The sequence below is a fragment of the Gastrolobium bilobum genome, unplaced genomic scaffold (genome assembly GCF_033153095.1).
Source record: "Gastrolobium bilobum isolate Gb01-03AN ecotype WA unplaced genomic scaffold, APGP_CSIRO_Gbil_v1 utg5155, whole genome shotgun sequence".
NCBI classification, from domain to species: Eukaryota; Viridiplantae; Streptophyta; class Magnoliopsida; order Fabales; family Fabaceae; genus Gastrolobium; species Gastrolobium bilobum.
Window position 1 is genome coordinate 448,361 of NW_026899054.1, and position 20,118 is coordinate 468,478.

General features: G+C 31.3%; 1 protein-coding gene across 1 annotated transcript; it reads left to right on the top strand.

Moving 5' to 3' along the window:
* The first annotated feature begins 8,106 nt into the window (after positions 1-8,106).
* LOC133286668 (phosphatidylcholine:diacylglycerol cholinephosphotransferase 1-like) lies at positions 8,107-9,586 on the top strand. Its single transcript, XM_061484113.1, has 3 exons — positions 8,107-8,516; positions 8,746-8,883; positions 8,993-9,586. The coding sequence occupies exons 1-3, from the start codon at positions 8,139-8,141 to the stop codon at positions 9,281-9,283; spliced, it is 807 nt and encodes a 268-aa protein (XP_061340097.1). The 5' UTR covers positions 8,107-8,138; the 3' UTR covers positions 9,284-9,586.
* The last annotated feature ends 10,532 nt before the right edge of the window (positions 9,587-20,118 follow it).

Below are 20,118 nucleotides of genomic sequence, written 5' to 3' on the forward strand. Positions count from 1 at the left end.
CTGAGATAAAATATAAAAATCTAAATGCAACTATAAGAATATTTTTTTTTGGATAAATTTTAAAATCTATTACATGCTGATAGTTAGAGATGGCAAACTAGGTTTGTCCCGAAGGACCGACCCACCAACTTATTTTTATAATTAAATTAAAATTTCACTATTATTCTTTTATAATTAAATTCCTAAACCTGTTTTCAATTTTTGTAAATACAAATTTTTAAAATTTCAAATACTAACGACACACATCCTTGCAAAAAAAATAATTATTTATTATTATTTATAAATCTAATCGTAATAAATGAAAGTTTATCTCTGCGATAAAATATAAAAACCTAGACGCAACTATAAGAGGCTTTTTTGTGTGGATAAATATAAAAATATATTGCATGCTAATAGTTAGAGGTGACAAACTGAACTCGAAGAGAAGGGCCGGCCCACCAACATATTTTTATAATTAAATTAAAATTTCATCCTTCTTTTTTTATAATTAAATTCATAAATCTGATTTTAATTTTTGTAAATACAAATTTGTAAAATTTCAAATACTAATGACTTAAATCCTTGCAAAAAATAACTATTTTTTTTTTTAAATGTGATTGTAATAAATGAAAGTCCATATTTGAGATAAAATATAAAAACCTAAATGCGGTTATGAGAACTTTTTTTTTGATAAATATAAAAACATATTACACGCTGATAGTTAGAGGTGGTAAACTGAGCTCGACCCGGAGGACTGACCCACCAACTTATTTTTGTAACTAAATTAAAATTTCATACTTCTTCTTTTATAATTATATTTCTAAATCTGATTTCATTTTTTGTAAATAGAAATTTTTAAAATTCAAAATACTAAGGATACAAATCCTTGCAAAAACATTATTTATTATTATTTTGTAATTCTGATTGTTATAAATGAATATCCATCTCTGAGATAAAATATAAAATCTTTGATGCAACTATAAGAATTTTTTTATGTGGATAAATATAAAACATATTACTTGCTGGTATATAATGCTGACAATTAGAGGTTGCAAACTGGATTCAGTACGGAGGATCGGCCTGCCAATATTTTTTTATAATTAAATTAAATTTTCGCCTTTCTTCTTTTATAATTAAATTTCTATTTCTTATTTTAATTTTTGTACTATTGATGTTTTTTAAAAATTAAAAATATCTAATGATTATTTTAATTTTTGTCCAAACCAAATGGAAGAAGTTTTTTTTTTAACCGATGTTATTATTAAACTTACAATCAATAAAATTAGTCATGATATCGAATTGTGGAGTAATATCAGCCAATTCTTTGGAAAGTAAAACAAATGAATTGAATACATATACTTAAAATCAAAGTAAAATTACACTTATAGTTATATATAATTTTTTTAAAATTATATGTGACTTTAAAATATAAATTAGACATAACTTATTATTTTTAAATATAAATTTAAATTCTAATTTTGAATTTTGAATATGAAATCTATACTATATTATATTTCGGAGCAATTATGCTGAAAAATTTGCTACGTGTAATTCATGCAATGATTTGAAATCTTTTGAAAAGTGTAAATTTTCCATCTTAAGTAAGTTTTATAAAAGTTTAAATTATATGGGTCGCAATTTATTTTAAGTGGCAAAATTTTCATATAATTGGTTCCTTACTCCCAAGTCCCAACTAAAAAATGACAGCCAAAGTTTGCTCAATTGTATATCTAGATACTCAAAATGAAATTTCAAATAGAATGAACCCTTTAGGTGATTCAAAATTTTAACAAATATCTCATAATGCTTAAAGTATTCTTTTTTGTTATATGATATATCAAATGCTCATCATTATAGTCAATAAATCATTTATATGTTCTCTTATTTGTCAAAAATAAAGGTAGCAATACAGGAAATTTTGATGAATCTTTGGTTGAAGATTTGAAACAGATGATTGATGAACACAATGTGCCTGGCAAAGAGCTTTAGAGGGGTTAAAAATTATTTTGATCAACATAAAGCATTTGTTGGCCTTATATTGTTTTTAAATCGTTCAAGAAATTTAAGGACATACAATCTTTAGCGTATAATATTCATATAAACATGTAATAAAAATTATTTCATCGTAAGCCCCGTCGTCGCATGGGTTAAAATACTAGTTTTTTAAATGGTACTCTCTCTTTTTTACCTATGATCTAGGAAATGATTTATTTTATTTATCTGTTTAAAAAATTAATGAAATAATTAATATTTTTTATAATTAAAAGATTTTTTTTTTTGATATAATGGTAGTATTTAAGTTTGAACCTATAACTAGGGGTGTAAATGGGCTGGGCTGGGCTGGGCTTTGGCCATCCTGGCCCAAGCCTACGTCAAAAAAAATTCAGCCTATCTGGCCTACTGGCCTATTAAAGGCTTTATTTGTAGGCCAAGCTCGGCCCATTTTCAAAAATAAGAAAGCCCGACATGGCCTACAGGCCTTGTAGGCCTCCCACTATATATACTGAGCAAAAAAAATAATTGTTGATATCAAAAAAAAAAAAATAATAATAATAATAATTGTATAGAGCAAAGAAAGCTCCATTCATGCATGCACTAATACTTCTCATAAGAAAAAAATGACAAACAAGAAAGAGTCAACATACTACCTCAGCTCTAGAATGTATATCATAGAGGAATAGAGTCAAAGAAATGGGAAAAATATGAAAAATACAATTACTGGATGCTGAAATAAAGTCTACAAGAGAATGTCATTCATTTAAAAATCTTTAAATCACCATCAAGATAAGGGAAAGAAGAGTATTATTGAAAGATTTTCATCAGCAACATCATAATCCAGCAAGGTACCCATTGCTCTATGGTATTAAGCTGCAACAGCATGTAAAATTTGGAGACATTAGACAAGTTTTCCTTTCATAGAATAAAATAGCACAAAAAGTAAGAGATATTAGTATTTGGTACTTTGTGTCTTTGCCACATAAAATAAATATTATTTTATTATTTTATTTTAATAAATTAAATAGGCCAGCCTACAAGGCTGTAGGCCGGGCTTGACAAAATTGGCCTATGGCCTATTTATTAAAAAATCTTTTTTATAAGCCTAAGCCTACTCTATTTTTCTGAAAGGCCGGGCCTGGGCTGGGCTCAATGTAGGCCGGGCTGGGCCAGCCTGACCCATTTACACCCCTACCTATAACCTCATACACAAACTACTCAAACTCCGTACTACTAAACCAATTGACTTATATTTTAAGGTTTTTTTTATGTAATATATACGTCAAATAATTTTTTTTTCTTATAACCAACTTTATATAAAATACAATAAGGAGAGTAAACGGTTAATAACTCAATGTATTATTAAGGACGTATCTTATGTGTTACGTAGATAACTTTTTTTTTTTAGTACAACAAAGGAGCAGAGCCTAAAAGAAAAACTAGGAAATCAAAATGTCAGAATCCAACAGGGGACCCAACTCAATAGGAGTTGCTGGTAACAACAAAAAGTCCTCAAAAGCAGTGAAAGAACTCTTGGCTAGGTGATCAACACACTTGTTTCCTTCTCTTCCTACATGCTGGAAAGCAACTTGCCAGTTCAAAGAGCACCAACGGTTAATGCTGAAGATAATTTGCTGACGAGGGGAGTCATTAGTTGGGTTAGAGAGATAACTTTAGCTTGAGATTAAATTTTAAAAATATGAATCAAAGAATCAATATTTAAAAAAATAGAAAAATACATAATTAATTTGGGTAAAATTTAAAATATAACTTTTAAAAATTTAAATTGTAAAAATGTCCATAATTAATTTTAGAAAAATAAAATTTAAAAAAATTCAGAATGACATACTATTTAAAAAAGAAATAGACTAAGAAATTAAATAACTCAAAATAATAAAATCTAATATGTTGGGTTATGTTTAACAAGAGAGGTTATTGTAGTCATGAGAATATTAAAATATGGTTATTTATATCCTATATATTATGTAAAATTTCCCCACTAAGTGAGAATCAAAAAATACCACCCACCTAGTGGTATTATTTCATGGGATTCTTATTCATAATTATAATTTACAGGAATCTCATTTTTTTAAAAAAAATTTAAGAATACTTGTACTAAATTTGGATAACTAGAATTCTCAATATGAATTTTTTAAAAATTTAAAATCTATCCTTTTACGGAGTTTTACCAAACCGTCTATATATGGTAATCTGAAAAGTGATTCTGGCACTGTTGGGTTATGTTTGACAACATTATAAATAGGCCTTCTTCATCACATGAAACCCATTTACTTGGAATTGTTGTTTAGCCTTAGGGAAAACTCAGGCCCGTTTCTAGAAATTATTTTCTTCAGGATCCTCAGGCCCGTTTCTAAAATTTCTCTCTCTTGGTTGTTTTGGTGCAAATCCGCAGGCCAAATTTACGGGTAAAGAAAACCTAGCAAAGTATTCTGTTTGGATAACAAATCGAAGAACGCAAGAAAATTTAAAACAAGAGACTATATTACAACATATGGTATATATTTTAAGAGTGTTGGTGGTAGTGGATAAGAAATTGTTGGAACTCCTCAAGTTTTCTTTCCATTTACTGAAATGCAATGAGATGTAGCTAGCAACTAATACGATTAATACTACCTTAATGAGTTATGATGTAATTTTTAATCATTCTTGTTTTCTTTTCTTTTTTCTTGTTGCAAATTTTCGATAGATTATTAAGAAAAAAATCGGAAGAAATGCCCCAATTATATAACTTGCAATTTGGATCAGATTTACTAGATATATAACGATTTAATAGTACAATCACACCATTGAAAAGGATTCCAAAAACGGCATTCCTTGTGTCTGTTATACTATAACAGTTAAGATTTGGCTCAAGCTCAAAAGTAAACATAAGGAACAGTGACTAATGTACCACATATTAGTCATCTTTTTATCAGTATGTCACGCGAATAGTAATATTTGTCAAAATGTCACGTGTCCAAGTCCACTCTACAGTAGTTAGCAAACTCATTTTGTTGATGTGACATATTTTTGATGGTCACATAATTCGCTACTGGATGTAACGAACTATATGATAATAAATATCCCTCTGCTGTGACAAAAGGTGGATACGTGACAGTGTTACACAAGTTTGCTACACTCAGCGAACTATGTGAAACATGTACTGTTTATAATGGCAAAGCTACCTCTATTTAAAAGACCCTGTCTGCGTGTATGTGCCAAAAAGAAAAAAAAAGACACCGCTGTCAGTCTGTCACTTAATCATAAAAAAGCATCTCAAGTCTAAGTATAATAACATCATTTATTCGGAAGCTAAGAGCACGAAGTGTTGGAAACTTTATATGCACGATGAGTAAGGGTCAGGCTTAGGAAAATATAGGGGAATCATTTCTCTTCGAGAGCAACTTTGCAAAAGGTAAATAAAAGGTTGCATGTAGTTCGCTAATTAAGCAGCGAATTTATGCATATTTCAATAATTATTTTTAGCTAGTTCGCTATCACTTCTAGCGAATTTGTATGAGATTGTCATATGTACAATTTTTGTCGGAGCAGAGTAATATTTATTTCCACCCAGTTCGCTACACCTAATAGCGAATTTGGTGTCCTCAAAAAACACGCTACATCAGCAAACCAAGTTCGTTAACTGCTGTAGCGAACTCAGACACATTATATTTTGACAAATATTACTGTTCGCGTGACATATTGGTAAAAAAGTGACCAATGTGTGATACATTGGTCACTGTTCCTAATCATAAACTAACAGATATAAAAGAAATTGACATTACAGAGCTAGTATTTATGATTAATTTCCATAGTGTCTCAGTTATTTAAATACTTTTTTAGAAAATTACTATTATTAATTAAAATAAATATAGAATGAGAAAAATATTTGTCTTTTTTAATAATATAACTATTATTTTAAATGAAACGATCATATTTTGATACATATTTAATTGTCTTTTATATATTCTCCCTTTCACAAAATAAAGAAAAGAGATAATATTACGGAGAAGAGAAAAGTCAAAAATCAACTAAAGTACAATAGTTTTAGTTAAAATAACACAAAATTATATGGGAGAAGTTATACTTACAACCTATTTTCTTTTACAACTTCTTACAATTAATATCTTAACCGTTGATTTTCGTCAATCAACGGTTAAGATTTTCGCAAATAAAATTTATTAATTAATTATTAATTGTTATAAATCTTAATCGTTGATTGACAGAAATCAACGGTTAAGATATTAGTTGTAAGAAATTGTAAAGGAAAATAGATTGTAAGTATAACCTTTCTCAAATTATATTATTTAAAATGATAAATATTTTTCTCATATACAATAACAACTACCAAATATCAAGCATTAAACTCAGGTACCGCATATTTCTGAAATCAATAAATTACGCTAATACTATCACTCGAATTATATGGTAACCCTTTGTATGAAAAGAAGTCATCATATTATAATAGATTTCACAGATTCCAACGAAATAGAGGTAAAAAGGATCTCGATCCCCAACAAGAGTCCAAAACAGTCGAATTGATGACATGAATCTCTTTGTTGTAATTGTGCACGTAATCTAATCACGAGTTATTGGCCTGTCTCTTTTAGGATAATACGTACATACTTAACTTTTTCTTTCCCAACAAACTTAGATATAATGTATCAAAAAAAAAAAAAAAACTAAGATCTTAGTGCCATCATATCAAGCCAAAATCACGCCTCTTATTTAAAATAAAATGTAAGATACGCGTTTTTGTCATTTAAAACTTCTAGTTGCTTGTACTCTTTGTGCTAATATTTAATCCAGAGTTAATAATAAAATCATAATTAAAAAGCAGAACTTGCGTCGTGTCAAAAAAAAAATCTGCTCCCAATATTTTTTTTGTTATAAAAAATAAATTTATTATCTATATAGACATAAAAAAATATTGAATTTATATTTTTTTTCTCACATAAATTTTATACACTTTTAAATATGGGTAATGTGTTCCTCCTTTCATATGACACAATCAATTTTCCTACAGACACATAAAAGTAGGTCTATTAATTCTTTTACTTTCTTTTATTTTAAAAATAGTGGTCCCCACAATTGTTTGTCTCTATGACATGATTTAAGAATTTTCCTACAATATAATAATTGTTTTCCCTTTAAATATATATAAAAAAATTATTTTTTATAACAAAAAAATATTAACGCTTGCGAAGAAAACTCAAAGTCAAAACATACATACCTCTTCCCAATGTTATTAAAACTGGTCCGGTCATTGATCCGGTCGAGGTACTGGGACACTGGTTCAACCAGTGAGTCACTGGTTCAACCGCATGACCCGGTAACTATATATAATTTTATAATTTATATTAAAAAATTATAAACACACTCAAATATTTAACCAAAAATGACAAAAAAATTCAATGTTTTAATATAAAAAAGAATAAATCACATATTGTTATACAATAAAGGATCAAACAAAAATATAATGATCGTGATACGAGGCTTTAGGTTCAGAAAATGACATCTCTAATTATAAATCAAATCAAAATTTTCTACATAGTGTATAATTAAGATAATATTAGTGTTGTAGGTACATAGCTTATGTAAGTTAATAAGAAATAAATATATTTAAATATGTCTGATATTTTTTTTTGAAAAAAAATTTAAAAGTTTTTTGGGACCGGACTGAGTCACCGGTTAACCGATCGGATCACTGTTTTTATAAAAACTGGCCGGGTCAGATCGGGTCGCATCGATTCTGATGCATGGCCGATCCGTTGCTTGAACCGGACTAATTATATGACCAATTTATCGATTCACGGATCAACACGACCAGATCGGTTCGATTTTAATAAATCTGAGTCTTCCGATCAATTCTGACCACCTTTTCCTACGCGTATAAATATTCAACGTAACCGATCACAAAAGGCAGAAATAATCACACATTCACACCCACAAAAGCAAAGACCCTTTTGCTCTTTTTTTTTCAAACGTAAAAAAGAAAAAATAATAAAAATTGGAAATTTTTCCAAAATATTGCATATTCCAAGATCTAGAAGACAACAAAACAACCCTTGACCTAACCTTTGGAAACTCCGTCACAGCCATCGATTTATATCTTCATATCCCCAACATTATGCTTTGCGCAGTAACAACATTCTCCAACGGTCATGAACGGCGTCGTCGCCTCTCCCTCCGGTGACGGCACCGTCAAGCGCAGGCTAAGCCAACAAACAAAACCTGCTAACGGCGTTAACGTGGTAGATCCCTCTTGTGGTGGTGTCATGGCGAAAAACTCTCTGCACTATTACTCTGAGGCTTCGTTCATGAAATGGACCTATTCCGATGCGGTACACGTGGCGAATCACCATTGGATACCTTGCTTGTTCGCTCTGGGGCTTCTATTTTTCATGGCCGTGGAGTACACGCTCCGCATGGTCCCGCCGTCATCGCCGCCGTTCGATTTGGGTTTCATCGCCACGCGCTCTCTCCATCGCGTGCTCGAGTCATCGCCGGAGCTCAACACTCTCTTGGCCGCACTCAATACGGTACTTCGTTTCTCTTTTCTTCAGATCTGAATGAATAATCTGAGTTTTTTTTTTTTTTTTGGGACGTTTTGGTTATGGTTTCTCGGTTTTGGATTTCTTGGCTTGTTTCTTTGTGGGTAATCTTGGAATCGAATCTTTTTGAAGGAAATGGAAATGGGTTGGTGTCAAAATCTGATATTTTTTTGAATTTTTACAGTGTTTGTGCATTTATGAGTTTTAACATTGGTAGGTGTTTGTGCTAATGCAAACGAGCTATATCTTATGGACGTGGTTAATTGAAGGACGCCCAAGAGCAACTATCTCAGCACTTTTCATGTTCACATGTCGTGGGATTTTGGGGTACTCCACTCAGTTACCATTGCCTCAGGTGATTCATTGAAATAACCTTAACCAACCAAATTTTCTATTTTCCATTTTTTGTTCTTCTTATGGTTATTATTGATGATGAAATCTTTTTTTGTTTTGTTAATGAATAGGGGTTTTTGGGTTCGGGTGTGGACTTCCCTGTTGGGAACGTGTCTTTCTTTTTGTTTTTTTCGGGGCATGTGGCGGGTTCGGTGATTGCGTCGTTGGACATGAGGAGGATGCAAAGATGGGAACTGGCGTGGAGTTTTGATGTGCTCAATGTTTTGCAATCTGTGAGGTTGCTTGGTACAAGAGGCCATTACACTATTGATTTGGCTGTTGGGGTCGGTGCTGGCATTCTTTTTGATTCTTTAGCTGGCAAGTACGTAGATAGCAAGAGGAAACACGATTTGATTGAATGAACAAAATTGACAAAGCCAAAAGGGATAAAGGATAATGGGAAAAGTTGACTGTTTTCAGAGAGTGATATATGAAACGTAAAAGAGAAGGGAAGAATTTTAACCGTAAAGAAAACAAAGAGAAGGCTAGAGAGAGATATAATATTCGGTAGCAGTCTTAATTACCGTGTAATTTTTAAATTTGATTTATTTTCCACTAATGGATTCTGCGTTGGAATCTCTTGCTGTGCTTGCTTGTCATATTGCTCTGGCGGTTGCTCCGGCCTTGTGAACGGCAATGCATGTTAACGGAACTTGATGGTAACATCAAATTTTTAAGATGTTTTTAAAGTTATTTCGCAGTTGTAAATTTTTTTGAATGTGTTAAAGACAAGTCCGTTGAAGATATTCGAAATTAAGCTGGTTTGAATTCACATCTGAATAATGGGAGGAATAAAAACTTACAAGAACAATTAAAGGATTAATTGATAATGTTTGAATTGAAGTAGTCAAAATTTTGATAAATCAGTGAAAAAATAAAAATAAAAATAAAAAATTGTTGACTTGAATCTTTTGTTTGGTTGGTTGTTGTGTCGTACAATGTATATATTATGGAATGAACGAAGTAATGATTCTCATATTAAATAATTTTATTTTTTATATATAGATAATGGGAGAGGTTATGTTTACTATAAATCTTAATTGTTGATTTCTGCCAATTCAACGGTTATAATTTATTGAAAATTAATAATTAATTAAAATTATGACCCAATAAATTATAATCGTTAAATTAGCGAAAATCAACGGTTAAGATTTAGTAGTAAGAAGTAATAAGAAAAAGAAGTAGTAAGTATAACATCTCCCGTACATAATACCTAAAAGTGTCTGATTTTTAGATTTTCTTTTATATAATTTTATATGGGTTCTATATATTTTTATGTATATATAAGAGATAAAACAATCTGGTATAAAAATATGAAAAATTATTTTCTCATTTTAATGAGATAATTATCTCATATTACTCTCACGTAAAAAGTTGTGCTATAACTTTTTTTTCTTTCTATTTTAAGGAAAAAAACTATTTTCATGTTACATGAGATAAGTTTTCTCTCTTATATATCTTTCGATAACTGTGTCACTTTTTTTTTCAGGTGGTGGAGCCCACAAATTTGTCTCTATGACATGGTATAACTTATCTCCTTTAACATGAGATTAATAAAATCCTTTTAATGGGTGGTGGGCCCACCATATTATATGTCTATGATAGGAGATACTTATCGCCAATAACACGAGAGTAATAGAATCCTAAAAATATTTATCCCTTGTGGAATTTTATATTAACTGTTTTTATAAATCAAATGTTAAGAAAGCATTAAAAGTATAAAAGAAAATGGAGAGGGAGGATTAAAGAGTTCAAAGGGTAAGTACAAGCCACATTTATATGGAATTAAATGAATGGGCATAAATTGACATGTACTCTCTGTCAAGGGGCATGTAGAGAATTGAATTCAAAATTAGTGGAACATGCTTCCTTTTCTCAGGTGAGGTGCAGTGCCAACGCTCTGCACGCTGTTTCCAAATAATACTATTATTAACTCGCGCTGTACACTTCTTCTCAAATAATACTTTTGTTATTAATGCAGCACTTCCTCTTTAAATATTGCCAAGTTATATGATAGAATGCACTTCCTCTTCAAACATTTGATTTTTGGTTTGGTGTTGAAATTTTTGCACGTAAGAAGACTTACTGGAATAAATTATTGTTTTTAAAACTGATCGTAATTTGAGAGATTAGTTAGTTTTTCTTTTCTTTTTTGGATATTGAGATATTAGTTTCATACCTAATACATGGAAAAACTAAAAAAACATTACTCTGTTCATTTAAAAAAAATTGTTACTTCATTAATTTTGGTCTATTTCATATTATTTATCACTTAAAAAATTAATATTAAGTTTTATTTTATCTCATATCGTTATATTTATATTGAAGAAATGATTTAGAACATTAATATAATAAATAATAATTTAGGGGGTGTATTAGATTGAGATTTGCCCAAAAAAATCCATTAGTATTCGATTAGGATTAAAAAAAATCACGTGGTAATCGATTAGGATTTTAAAAAATTATTTTAGAGTCCGTCCAAATCTATTGGTATTCAATCAGAATTTTAAACAAAGAAAAAATAATCTTGTGGTATTTAAAAATGTTACGATTGTAATGAATTTTCTATTTGTATGGATTTCTTGAGACTTTTTACTGAGAAATATAAATAGGATGTCTCTCTCACAATCTCACTCTAATCCCTAGAATTTCTTGAGATTTATCTATTACAGTGTCTTCTTCTTTCTTTAGTGGGTTGACCCGTTTGAAACCAAGTTTCGCCATGGGAGCTTCGCCAAAGCTCAAAAATAACATATTTTTGAGCAATTTTCATCACAAAACAACCCAGAAAAAACAACCCAACAAGATTTTAATCTAATTCATCTCAAAAATAGCATATTATCTAGCAACTTTTGAAAGTTTAAGCTATTTGTTATGATTTTTCAAGCTATGGTTATGATTTTTCTTGGTAAGAAAATGTGTGATTTTTGTATTAAAAACAACATAAAATAGTGGGAAAACAACAAGGGAACAAAACCCCCCAACCAATTTCTATTTTACATCAATGAAACAAGATCGATTTAAAGAAAGATTGAAACTTTCATAATATAAACCCTATATTTTATAATAATACATTTATGAACGAAATTCTTTCGCTATATAGAAAACAATTTCAAACAATTTTTGTGTCAATATATAACTAAAAATTTGCTTTTCAAAATGCTTAAAGCAATTTAAGATTTCAATATATTGATTGAAAATAATTTGAGAAATTTTCTAAACTTTCATGTAATAAAACCCATAAATTCAGATTCAAAATTTCTTGGATTACTCAATGAAAACATGCATATGATATATGGTTAGAAAACTCTCATCACGTAGAACAAAAACTCCAAGATTTACAGGATCAATTGCAAAAAATTCCAAACAAAAATTTATCATGAGTTTCACTAATTCAGAAAATTATATTACGTTTTACATTTTAACTTTTTTTATTTACTTTTGTAATTTTGAATGTTTGTTAAAAATTCATATTGTCCTTTCAATTCTTATAAATTCTATTAAAATCCTTTAAAATCCAATCTTACGAAATCTTGAGTGTAAAAAAAGTCTTTAAAGTCTCTTCAATTCTGAATAGTCTTTTAAAATCTATAAGATTTTTTATCTCAAGAAAGTCTTTTAAAATCTTAATCCAATACACTTCCTTAGTCTTTTCTATCATTGTTGTGATTTTTAATATATTTCATCTTATTTTTTCTTCAATATTTTCCTTATTCTATTTTTTATACATTTTTTTATTATTTAGACACATAAAACATTTGATTTTTTTTGCTATTTTTTATTTTAGTCTTTGATTAAGTGTTATAAGTTTTCATGATTTTTGATCTTATTTTTTTTCTTTATCGCTTTATTTTCTTCTTTTAAGAAGGGTAGAATAGGTATATTTAGGGGGTGTATTGGATTGAGATTTTAAAGGATTTCAATGAATTGTTTTTGGACAAAAAAATTCATTGGTATTCAATTAGAATTTTAAAAGATTGTAAAAAAGTCACATGATATTCGATAATGATTTTAAAAGATTGTTTTAGAATTCGTTGGTATACAATCAGGAATTTAATAAAAGGAAAAATAATTTTGTGGTATTCAAAAATTTGACAATTTTAATGATTTTTCTATTAGTGTGAATTTTGTGAGACTTTTTAGTGAGAAGTATAAATAGCATATCCTTCCTACAATCTCATCCTATCCCCTGAGTAGGGGTGAAACTAGGCCGGGCTAGCGTACAGGGGCCTACGTCAGGCCAGACCTGACATAGTATATTTCGTAAAATAGGCCGAGTTTGGCCCTTGAAAAAGCTTGTTTAATAAAAAGGCCGTAGGCCCACTTTCACAAGGCTGGCCTATAAGCCTACAGGCCGGCCTATATCGTACTATTTATTTTAAATAAAATAAAATAGAATAAGTATGCCTTGAAGAAAAAACAAAAGATATAAATTTAATCAATTGTAATTATTTATAACTTAATTATATTCGATTATATTTTTCTTATGTAGGAGGAACCAAGATCTCAACATGTTAGATTATGTATATGAATATATTAAAATGTTTTCAGGAGATGTTATACTTATCACAAGCATCATGATGTGTTTGTTGGATTCATGAAGTTATTCTAATTTACATAGTATGGATTTGTTTGTTGGATCTGATGAAATATATGTTATTTAGTTTGAACATTTTGCTTTTGAAAATGTTTTAAATGCAAATTGTATGAGTTTTGTTGTGATTCATAATTCTGTTTGTACGTTGAAATTATGATTTTTAGTTTAGCAACAGAATTTGAGTATTTTGTAAAGTTGATTCATGATTCTGCTTGGAAGTTAAAAATTAGAGTAAATACCATTTTTGGTCCCTAACAAAAAACAAGGTTCCCACTTTAGTCCTTTACAAAAAAAAATTAGTCAGTTGGTCCCTAACAAATTCAAAGTGGACCCATTTAGTTGAAATCGTGGTCCCTCACAATTTCAAAAAAGACCCATATTAGTCCCTCAAAAGGACTAAAATGGGTCCATTTTGAATTTGTCAGGGACCAATTGACTAATTTTTTTTGATAAGGGACTAAAGTGTGGACCATGTTTTTTGTTAGGAACCCAAAATTGTATTTACTCTAAAAATTAACAGGCTAACGGGCTAGGTCGGGCTATTTATTTTTTTATAAACGGGTCAAACCAGGCTATCAGTTAGACTCATACCAGACTTGGGCCAGGCCAAATTAAAAATTTTTTGTGTAGGCTTGAGCTTTTCGGTGCATAGCTTGGCCCAACCCAACCCACTTTCACCCATACCCCTGAGGTTTCTTTATTCTAGTGTTTCACAATCAATCATATCATTTTTTTCAAAGCCAAGATATGTTCTTTTTTTACTCTCATATATTTTTCTTTGATTTTGGCATTCTTCTTTATGTTATTCTTCTTCATAATTAATTGATGATTTATGGTTGTGCTTGTTATCTGTAATGATGTGTTACATTTTATTTTATTTTTATATAATTGTAGCACTGTTAATACGTTGACGGTAAACAAGTTTAATAAGCATTATATTGCCGATAAAAATTTCTCAAGACTTTTTATGCACCATATTAGGCACACAATGAGAGACAGATTTTCAATATTAATTTGTTGAATAACAAGAAAAAAAATCGTTGTTGCTATTGCATAATTTGTTTTTGTAAATGAGTTAAAAGAGCTTATATTCAACAATGTTAAGCATTCACATACCATAATGAATGAAAGTAACTATTTCATAAGACAATCAGCAAAAGAATAATGTCCCTTGCACAATACATATGTGCCAGCTTTTCACTTTATGATATATTAAATTGGGATAAATACATTTGCATTTACTATAAATAATTTTATATAATAATTTTAATAAACATTTTTAAAAAATATTGCTGAAAATGAAATAATTTTTTTTAAATGTGAATAACATGCTACTTCACACTAATAACGTGCAAAGATATCATGAAGTTTTAATGAATTTTATACATATAAATTGTTGATTTGATTATCATTCTTAAGAATCACCTTTCAATAGTTCACCAAAAAAAAAAAAAAGAATCACCTTTCAATGTTTGTTAAAAATTCATATGATTTTTTAAAATCTTATAAATCAATATTGTTATTTCAAATCTTATAAAAAGAGAAATAAATTTTTTTAAATACGAGTAACATGCTCCATCACACTAATAACATGCAAAGGCATCACCCAATTTTAATGAATTTTATGCATATAAATTTGTGATTTGATTATCTTTCTTAAAAATTACCTTTGAATGTTCGTTAAAAATTTATATGATTTTTAAAAATCTTATAAATCCATATTGTTCTTTCAAATCTTATAAATTCTATTAAAATATTTTAAAATTCAATCTTTTAAAATCTTAATTGTAAAAAAATCTTTTAAAAAAATCTTTAAAGTTATTACAATTCTTTTTTTTTTTGATAGACAAGTTATTACAATTCTACAAGACTCTGGTGAAGCTGATTCATACCATAAGAATCAGCTTATGATTGCTTGAAATGCTGCAACTCTTGGTTCTTATTCTCATAATCCGCCAATTTTTAGAAGCTTTAATTCTAAAAGCATTTTTAAAAGAATTTTTCTCCCTAATCAACACTTCAATTTGCTCCTTCAGCCTCAAATTTTTCCCGAAGCTTCTTGAATCTTTCTAGAAAATCATGTCAGAAATCACCTTTGATTATCCCTAATCAAAAGGGTTCATTTAACACTTAACAAAAATTCATTTTCCAATTTCTTTTTGTTGAAATACTCATTCCCATGAATTTCTTGAGTTGAAAAGTGAAAGAATCAAACCAATGAGATAAAGAAATAGTAACAAAGAACATAAAAAATTCATCCAATCATTTTTTCATACCCAGAAAAGAAAAGAAATTAGAAACCCATATTCATATAACGAAATCAAAGATTAAAGAAAACAGAAACATGCATTTAAAGATAAACGCAGAAGATTTGTTCAACAGAACACCGATCCTAAACTAGAGCAGGATCTTGAATCTTCACTTGCATGCACCTCCTTCGATCCTTTCTTCCAGCGTTGTCAATGCTTGAGATTATGGGTCTTGAAGATCTAAAGAAGTGAAGAACATGCGAGTTTTCTAAACAATGAAAATAACGAAGATTGAAATTTTTCTCTCTAAGTTTCTGGGTCTAAAAATCTGATTTCCAGAAAATGAAAACATATTCCAACAATTATCATATGAACACAGCCCAGGGACACAATGTTCTGTCCTTGAGACAGAGATTTCTAGCCCAGTCAGGCTAGTACGTTAATATTGGATCTGGTGCCATCTCCAAGGTATCTATGAGGGAGATACCTTGAGTCAAGGATATCACTGTGCACGGAATACTATAGTGGCATTAGCCAATGGGGTGTGTGTGCACAGTGACAAGTGACAGCATAACAATGAGAGAGAGAATGCGTGTACCTTTAGGGTTTGTCCTGGTATTTATACTTGAAAAAGGGTATTCTAATATATTATAGAATTGTGTAAATAATCTGTACAAAGGGTTCTCTATTTATAGAGAATATTTGACCTACTTTTAACCTAATGGGCTTGGCCCAATACAACAAAGGGCTTGGCCCAATACAACAATAAATGACTAAATAAAAACTAAATAATAACTAAATCAATATTATTTACAACACTCCCCCTCAAGCTGAGGAATAAATATTTATCATTCCCAGCTTGCTAGTAAGTTCTTGAAATCTGTCTGAAGGAAGCCCCTTTGTTAATAGATCAGCCAATTGACGCCCAGTGGGAATGTATGGAGTGGTAATCAACCCGCTATCAAGTTTCTCTTTGATGAAATGGCGGTCAACCTCAATATGTTTAGTCCGATCATGTTGAACTGGATTATGAGCTATACAAATAGCGGACTTATTATCACATAGCAGTTTTATAGGTCCCTCACATTTTATTTTGAGATCATCAAGAACAATTTTCAGCCACAGTAACTCAGAAATGCCTTGAGCCATAGCTCGAAATTCAGCTTCTGCACTTGATCTGGCAACCACATCTTGTTTCTTACTTCTCCATGTCACCAAGTTACTGCAAAGAAACATGCAATAACCAGTGGTAGAACGACGATCAGTCACGGATCCAGCATAATCAGCATCTGTGTAGACTTCTAAAGATAGATTGCCATCACGTCGGAATAACAATCCTTTACCAGGAGTACCTTTAAGATACTGAAGAATTCTCTCTACTGCCTGCATGTGTTTTTCTTTTGGATCGTGCATAAACTGACTGACAACACTAACAGCATAAGCTAGGTCTGGTCTAGTATGGGCCAGATATATCAATTTCCCAACTAGCCGTTGATATTGTCCTTTATCAACTGGAGGACTCTCTTCTTCATAGCCCATCTTGTGATTCTGCTCAATAGGAGTATTAGAGGGTTTACACCCGAGCTTTCCTGCTTCTTTGAGAAGATCAAGAACATATTTCCTCTGGCTGATAAAAATTCCTTTGCTTGAATGAGCTACTTCTATCCCTAGGAAATATCTCAGTTTCCCAAGGTCTTTGATTTCAAACTCAGAGGCAAGCCGTGTTTGCAGAATCTGTCTCTCCACAAAATCATCACCTGTGATAATAATATCATCAACATATACAAGGAGCACAGTAAGCTTCCCATTTTGGGAGTGCTTGAAGAAAAGAGTGTGATCTCCTTGGCTCTGTCTGTATCCTAAGGTCATCATAACCTTAGTAAATCTTCCAAACCAAGCACGAGGTGACTGCTTCAATCCATACAAGGCCTTTTTTAATCTACAAACTTTATTTTCCCCCTTCATAGAATCAAAACCAGGCGGGATTTCCATGTAGACTTCTTCTTCTAACTCACCATTGAGGAAAGCATTTTTCACATCAAATTGATTTATATCCCAATTGTAATGGGCAGCAAGGGATAACAAGATTCTCACTGTATTCATCTTTGCAACTGGAGCAAAGGTTTCTTCGTAATCAATGCCATAGGTTTGAGTGTAACCTTTGGCCACTAATCGAGCCTTATATCTCTCAAGAGTGCCATCAGAATTATATTTCAGGGTATAAACCCATCTGCACCCTACTGCTTTCTTTCCGTTGGGTCTATCAATAACCTCCCATGTTTTATTTTTCTCCAAAGCATTCATCTCCTCTTGCATGGCTTGAGCCCAATTCCTATCTTTCAAGGCTTCATGTACTGATTTTGGGATTGCAATAGAATCTAATGCTGAAACAAAGCTTTTGTGCTGCACAGAAAGATTAGCAGAGGAAACAAAGTGGGAGATAGGGTATTGAGTACAAGAGGGACAAGAGGAACAAGTTTTCTTGTGACAAGATCTTTTTCCTTTTCTAAGAGCAATAGGTAAGTCATCAGAAGTAGAAGCAATGGGTAAGTCATTAGAGATATCAGAAGAAATAGACAAATCATGAGAGGAAATAATATTAGAATCAGAAACAGGAGATTCAGAAGAAATAGGAGATTCAGGACTTACCAGTGGTTCAGACGATTGAGGTTGCTGGTGAGACAGTATGGGTTGTATCTCAGGTGTATTTGAAGGTTCTGACACACCAGGAGCAGACACACTAGGAAGAGAGAAGATTGATCCAGACTCAAAGAAGGAAGGGGACGAGTCTTCTGAAGAACTATTCTCCCCCTGACGATGAGGACCCAGGAAATAAGATTCAGATTCTTGAAAGGTGACATCCATAGAAACAAAAAATTTCCGACTTGGTGGATGATAACACTTGTACCCTTTTTTATAAGGGTTATAACCAAGGAAGACACACTTAAGAGCCCTAGGATCCAACTTACTCCGATGTTGTTTATGAACATGGACAAAGGCAACACATCCAAACACTCTTGGTGGAAGGCTCTGCAATATGGGAACAGAAGGAAAGAAGGAAGTCATGGAATGAATAGGACTGATATTGTTAAGGACCCGTGAAGGTAAACGGTTGATCAAAAAAGTTGCAGCTAATACTGCTTCTCCCCAATAAGAACTAGGAACAGATGTCTGAAAAAGTAGTGCTCTAGCAACTTCAAGAAGGTGACGATTTTTCCTTTCAGCAACCCCGTTTTGTTGAGGGGTATCAACACATGTGAGCTCATGAATCATACCTCTGTCTGAAATGAATTGTGACAGGCGTTGATTGACGTACTCAGTACCATTATCAGATCTGAGTCTTTTAATACCCTTACCAAACTGAGTCTCAACCATGTGATGAAACCGAATAAATATCTCTGGTACTTCAGACTTGTCTTTCATCAAGTATATCCATGTTATCCGAGTACAATCGTCAATAAAAGAAACAAACCACCTAGCACCTGAAACACTGTGCACTTTAGAAGGGCCCCAAACATCAGAATGGATAAGAGAAAAAGTTTCTCTGCTTTTAATAGTGCTAGAAGGAAATGACACTCGATGGTGTTTTGCAAATTCACAAACATCACAATGAAAGGTCTCAACCGACTTATTGAGAAACAGAGAGGGGAACATAGACTTCAAAAGACTAAATGGTGGATGCCCGAGACGCTTGTGATGGAGCCAAATCATAGACTCTGCAGTAGAAGGATGACGTGTCATTAATAACTGATTTTTGCTAGCATGGTCTGGAAGGAGATGATACAACCCATCCTGTTCATTAGCAACTCCAATTGTCTTCTTCGTGGTAAGATCCTGAATAAGACAATGAGAAGGAAAAAATGTGATAGAACAATTCAAATCAGTTGTAAGTTTTTGAGTGGAGATAAGATTAGTAGAAAGCTGAGGAACATAAAGAACATTTTTAAGAAACAAGGAAGGTTGAATTTGAATGTTACCAGAACCAATAACTGATTTATGGGATCCATCAGCTACGGATATAGTATGACTACCAACAGTAGGATGATAAGAACAAAATAACTCAGTACGACAAGCCATATGATCAGTTGCACCAGAATCCAAAATCCATGAGGTTTTAAAATCAGTGCAAGAAGCAAGAAGAGATATAGAATGTGTGCTCTTACCAGATAAGATCGAAGAACTATCATGCTCAGCCATTCTTTAACAAAAAAAGTTAACAACCAGCGATAAAATCAACCAAACAGAATATCAAATGACCTCTGATCAGAAAAATAATTATAGATCCAGACAGAAGACAAGAAGACGAGAAGAATGGTGGTGGTCCGGTCCAAAAACACGGCCGCACGCGCCT